The sequence below is a fragment of the Anser brachyrhynchus genome, assembly GCF_964034855.1.
Source record: "Anser brachyrhynchus genome assembly, chromosome: Z".
NCBI lineage: Eukaryota > Metazoa > Chordata > Aves > Anseriformes > Anatidae > Anser > Anser brachyrhynchus.
Window position 1 is genome coordinate 74,813,363 of NC_137697.1, and position 6,000 is coordinate 74,819,362.

General features: G+C 35.8%; 1 protein-coding gene across 1 annotated transcript in view; it reads left to right on the plus strand.

Moving 5' to 3' along the window:
• Positions 1-6,000, plus strand: part of RASA1 (RAS p21 protein activator 1) — a 63,730-nt gene extending 57,730 nt beyond the window's left edge. The window contains exons 22-25 of the mRNA XM_080574211.1: positions 694-782; positions 1,986-2,063; positions 2,989-3,123; positions 5,134-6,000. Of these exons, the coding sequence (XP_080430337.1) occupies positions 694-782; positions 1,986-2,063; positions 2,989-3,123; positions 5,134-5,217 (386 nt within the window). The 3' untranslated portion in view covers positions 5,218-6,000. The remainder of the gene's footprint in view (positions 1-693; positions 783-1,985; positions 2,064-2,988; positions 3,124-5,133) is intronic.

Genomic DNA, 6,000 nt, shown 5'->3' on the forward strand with positions numbered 1-6,000 from the left:
GCATTCTTACAAAGAACTATAAAATTTATAGTCTATCTAGTAACTATGTCAATTTTGGAAAAATTCAAAACTGGCTTTTGACCAGGCCATTTACTGTAATTTGGGGGAAATTAACAGTCCTGCTACTGTCACTTGTTGGAAAACGAAGTTTTAACTGACTGTGAGGTTAATGTAAAGTGCTAAGCGCAGTGTTAAGCACAGGAAGTGACTACACTTCTATGGAAATACAAGCCAGGATTGCATGTCATAGTTATTCTATATTCCTGGTGCTAGTAACTCAAAGTATAACTGGTGAAACACTTAAGAGCCCACTTAGGTGGGTATAAACAAATATGGAGAAAGGTAAAGCTTTTTTAGTATTTTACTTTTGCAAGTAATCTTCCTTTCACCAGAACTGTTTAATATTTGTGGAAATGGTTCTCGCTACTTCACGTAATTCTTATTAAACAACACTTCATTTTGCCTACTTCTGTGTACAGCTAGTAGCAAAATCAGATATTCTTATTTTTTTGGACATAAAATGTACATTGCTTTAGTAATTACTTTACCAAGTGATATTTTCCGCATGCTCATCTGTTATAACATTGAAAGCATTCAAATCCGCAAATATAAATTGGAGAAGAGTTTACTTCCATGTGACTGCTGGTAGTCTTAAATGCAATGGCCAGTAACTCTACTTTGTATTCCTGTCAGATTCTCCTTCCCCTACTGCTGCAAGAACGCTGACGCTGGTCGCCAAGTCTGTGCAGAATTTAGCAAATTTGGTTGAATTTGGAGCTAAGGTAAATATTATATGTGCACAGAACAGCCTAGAATTGTTTTTCTGATATATTTCAATGTTCCTGTTGAATACTGGCAAAAATCTGTTTTTGTTTTCTTACGCAAATTCTGAAACCTGACGTGTTTGTCATCAGCAGCGTAGAGGCTTTGTTCCTGCACTTTTTCTGTCTTCTTCATTTGGAACTAAACAGGGTGTTGATCTGAACCAGGGGAATAGCAGTCTGGCCAAACTGTGAAGAGGAGGCCCACTGTTTTGGGACAAATTGATCTAAAAAGCTGACTTGGTGCATCCCATGAAGATTTTGAACCTGGTAGTATCAGCAAGGGGCTGTTAAAACAATTGATGAATGAATGGCATTACAGTAGGCATTACGGAATGTGATGCCACTATGTATTGATGCTATGAGAATACAAACTCAGCAGGCATCTAGCTGTATATAATAATTCACGTTCAAACTGAGAGCAGACTTCAACTCAGAGCTGGATATAGAGTATCCAATACTGAAACAAATGAAGAACTACTAACTTCGTTAGTGTCTCTCGCCACCTGCTGGTTCACCTTGCGTTTACTTGCTCCTTACGCTAGTGTTTTCTCTTGTAGAGCTTCCAAACACCTCTTCTATTTGTATTCATTTTCCTTTTGTTAGACTTAGTGAATGTTGTAAATCAGCTTGACAATTTGCACTAAAAAGCTCTAGCTTTTAATGAAGTTTCTGCAGTGTCACTAAGAGAAGGCAAGCAACAAGTGGTCTGTCTCAGTTCCCAAGCAGCAAGCAACATGGTTGAAAAGTACACGTGGACTTCAGCATCATGAAAGTGACTTCTGACACACACCACTTGTAGTGCAAGTGTTAATGAAAGAAAAGGGTGCCCGCTTCTGATAATCCTTTTTGAAAGTCGTACAGCATTTGTTTACTAAAGCTAGTATGTGTGGGGAAAATCATCTGAAATATTTCAGAAATTTTAAATTTCATGCTAGTATGCCTGTAAGAAACTATTTTTGAATCCACCTGGGAAACAAGAAGTGCAGTCTTTCGACCTGTGTACATCATTCAGGTGCTCAGAAATACACTTGAGAAAGTAAAGTCACTTTTGTAATCTCATTTGTCTGACAGCACTGCATTCACATCAGGTATGACAATTCACTTGGTATTGATATGTTTTAATGAACACTTTTTAAAATGAATACTTTTAAAAATTACTAGGAGCCATATATGGAAGGGGTAAATCCATTCATCAAGAGCAACAAACATCGCATGATCATGTTTTTAGATGAACTTGGGGTAAGTGATTAAAAATTCTTTTCTGGAAATTAAATGCAAATATGCAGTATTGTAAATGAAAATTCTTTACACTTTTTATTGACTAGCTTAAAAATGCATCAGCTTCCACATGATTTTGAATGCTTGTTACTGGATAAATTTTTCTCTCGCATCTTTAAAAAATGCAGATTGCTGTCTGCCCTGTCACACAAAACTGAAACCATCAAACATCATACATTTTGTTCATTTAGCAACTCTATAGATGTGAGAAGCTAAAATATACCTAATCTGCATGAGAATTAGGAATCTTGGCCAAAAAAGTCTGTAAAAATATATTCTGAAATGAAAAAATCCCATGTATAATTTCATATAGCTTTGACCAGACATGGAAATTCTGTTTTAAAAAATAGATTTCAGCCAGCATTCCCCAGAATATCCCAAATGTGTTGTACATACTGTAGTTTGAAATTGAACAATTGCTTTATTATATTTAAACTCTTACTGTTTTGCGTATGGTAGCTGTAACAGAAGTTAGGAGCTCATGTATGTGTGTATTTATCCCAACAATTTGTATTAAAAATGAAGATAAAAGATAAATGAGCCTAGCTTCCTCAGTTGATTCTTTAAAGTGACCTAAAAGACATCTCAGAATATTTTGATAAGATACAGAAACGAGTATTTTAGTGTGGCATCCAGGTAGGTCGCCTCTTCTGGTTGAACTGCAATTTCTGTATATGGTGATGATGCATCAGTTTTCTCGAAATGAGAAATTTTACACAAGGTCTCTGAAAACCATTGTCCTGAAAATAATGGATTAATCTGTTTTAATCACAGTATTATTTTTTATAAGTAGTTTAATGAGTTACTTAGAGCTGTGACTTTAGCTGTACAGGGTTTACCTGGGTACTCACTGTCTGTAAATCTGCTCTCTTCATTTTTGTTCAAGAATGTTCCTGAGCTTCCAGACACTACAGAGCACTCTAGAACTGACCTATCCCGTGATCTGGCAGCCTTGCACGAGATTTGTGTGGCACATTCAGATGAACTTCGGACACTCAGTAATGAGCGAGGTGTAATGCAGGTAAACTACAAAGATTAACCATCAAATCACAGGTGCAGATAGTATGTCTTGAGTTAATTCATCACGCCAGGATTCTTTTAAGTATTTCTGGCTAGCATTATGTTTGATTAAAAAAACTTAAAATGTGCGTATCACAAGAAGGCTGTTAGTTGTAAATACTTAGTCCATAGTTGCAAGATTTGTACAATAAAACCAAGATTTTTCAGGTTTAGAGAGGAAGATTTTAGTTTCTAGAGGAAGCCTCAATCTGTGAAACTACTGACAGTTTCTCTAGGTCAGTATTTTAAGGATGTTTTTTTTTCAGCTGAACTAAATTTACTTCCCCTAGCTTTCTATTGCTATCTTATTTCTGCTTCCTAATTTTGTAGTACATTTATAAACAAACGTGGCAAGCTTTTCTAGCAAACCCACTGTAAGTGATTAGTTTGTTCCAGCTGTTAAGCAGGCCAACTGTAAATGATTACTCCATTCTATTAAACTTCCAAATGGCTTTATAAAAACTTAAAAAGGAACAACTTCAAATTACTTAACGCGTTACCTCGAAGTTCTACAGAAGTAATATACCTCCTTTTGGTCTGCTAATAACAGTGAACCTCAAGTAAGGAATTAAACTTTACTGCACAGTAACATTTCTGTGTATTGTGCTGTGCAGGCAATAGCGATTTGAGTAAGCTACCATTTGATGCTAGTGCTTCCAGGGCAGGGACAGTTGCACTTAAAAAACCTTTTATTAGCAACAGTCTTTCTTAAATTTGATTATTATCAGCTGAAACCATCGATACATGTTCAGTGAAACCAGTAGGGGACTCCCACAGAGGATTTTCTGAGTTGTTTTTTGTTTCGTTTAGATTTTGGTTATTGAGGCTTACCCTTGGTTGTTTTGGTTGTGGGGCTTTCTGGGGGAGTTGGTTTTGTTTTGGAGTGACTCACTTTCAAAGAGGTTAAGTTTTGGATATTTATTGATAGTTAATTTTACTGTTTTCAAATACCTCTTATAATCACTTTTATTATTCTATTTATAAGGCCTTAACTTAATCCCAGGTAGACCATAAATCTGTATGGCAGGTCCTTTGGCAGCAGAAGAGCAAGTGCCCTTTTACTTGAATAATGCATATTTCAGCACTATTTTTTTTTTTCCAAACTAGAGCTGCCGAGAACTTCTATGATGATTTAATAAAACAAGCAAGTACATTTGTGTTTAACTCACTTAACTTTGGAAGAAAAAAAAGCTCAAGGAATTGAAAATAAAATAGGTGTTTTTTAGTACAGCACCTGAAATCTAATCCAGCTTAATAACAGCAATCTACCTCTTCATTGGCATGAGAGAAAAAAGGCACGTTTGAGTTCATAATTGAGTCATTGTGGCTGATAGTCATGACAAAAAACACAAGCAGTGGCCAGACTGGCAAGGCAGGACAGAAGCTTTCAGTATTAAATACATGCGCTCGAACAAATGGGTTATGGTTTTCTTCTCTCTTAAATAAAAAAAAAAAAAAAGTGCATCTTTAGAAAAACCTGATACAGATAATGATGAGGGATGTGATTCTGTTTCCTTGATATACTTAACTTCGTATGTCACAGGAGAGATTCTCAGTATGGGTTTCTAAGGACAAAATTCTCTTGTATTTTTTTTCCCCTTTTCTTCCTAATTATGCCAGGATCACCTATTTTAATTAGAACTGTACTTCCATAATGACAAAAATGATTGAACTCCCAACCATGTGTTAGCGGTATACTTTCTTAGCCTACCTGTGCTAAAGAAGCAAGAATCAAGAAGATCCATGGGTGCAGTAGCAAATTTCACAATGTTGTTTTAGAGTTCCCTTTTCAAGTAGTGTCGTACTGACTAGGAAATCAGAGCTGTTGTGTCGTGTTCCCCTCCCTCTTTTCTTTATAGTCTAAAATACGTAATTGTAAGTCTGCTAGAGTAATGTTGAAAATGTATCTCAAGTAAAACTTTGTTTTTCACTAGTTGCTAACCTATGGTTGTACTGACTCTTTTTTCCACAGCATGTTCTTAAGAAGCTGTTGGCTATCACAGAACTGCTTCAGCAAAAACAAAATCAGTATTCAGTGTCCAACAACATCAGGTAGCAGCCCTCTACCTGAATTCTGCATGGATCCAGCATGCCCAACATGGCAACTCACACCAGTATCACTTTCTTCTTGCTCTTGCCAAAAATAGCACACCCTGTCACATTCCCAGTAATGTGTGAACTATGCAAAAAGAAAAACAAAGATTCTGTTGGTGAATGATTGTACCAGCAGCTTTTTAAGCTATCTGTGCAGGACATTTGCACTTTTTTCCACGTGGAAACAGTTTTCACAACCTCTGAGCCTTGGTGTACAGTTCACCTTCCACAAAGAAAATGCTGTGACTGTGTCTTGAACTTTAAGATTATTTTCAGCACCTCTAATTGCCAAAGTTTTGCTGTCTTGTTGGAAAGGAATTATCAACTGACAAAGAAAGAAATGTTTTTTTGACAGCTACATATAACTGGATAACATTTCTTACTGTAATTTCCGACTGGTTACAATAATTATGACTTCTGACTGTTTCATCCACTTTAACTTGTATTTACAGTTTTCAGAATTTGATGTTATGGTAGGAACAATCTTTACTGTACACTTTTATACCATGCTGTTTCTCTTGCTGGAATCATGTTGAAAGAGAATATGCAGAATGGGTATTGTCAGCTTTATTTTTTGATGTGCCATTGATTCAGTCTGAATAGTTCTTCCATCAAGGACTGTATATCCAGATAAATCACAATGCTTTTGTAAAATGTTTACAACAGTAAATAATTTGAATTAAGTAAATTTATTGATCATTGTATCAGACATGCATGCATTCATTAAACCATTTTATAAAATAGG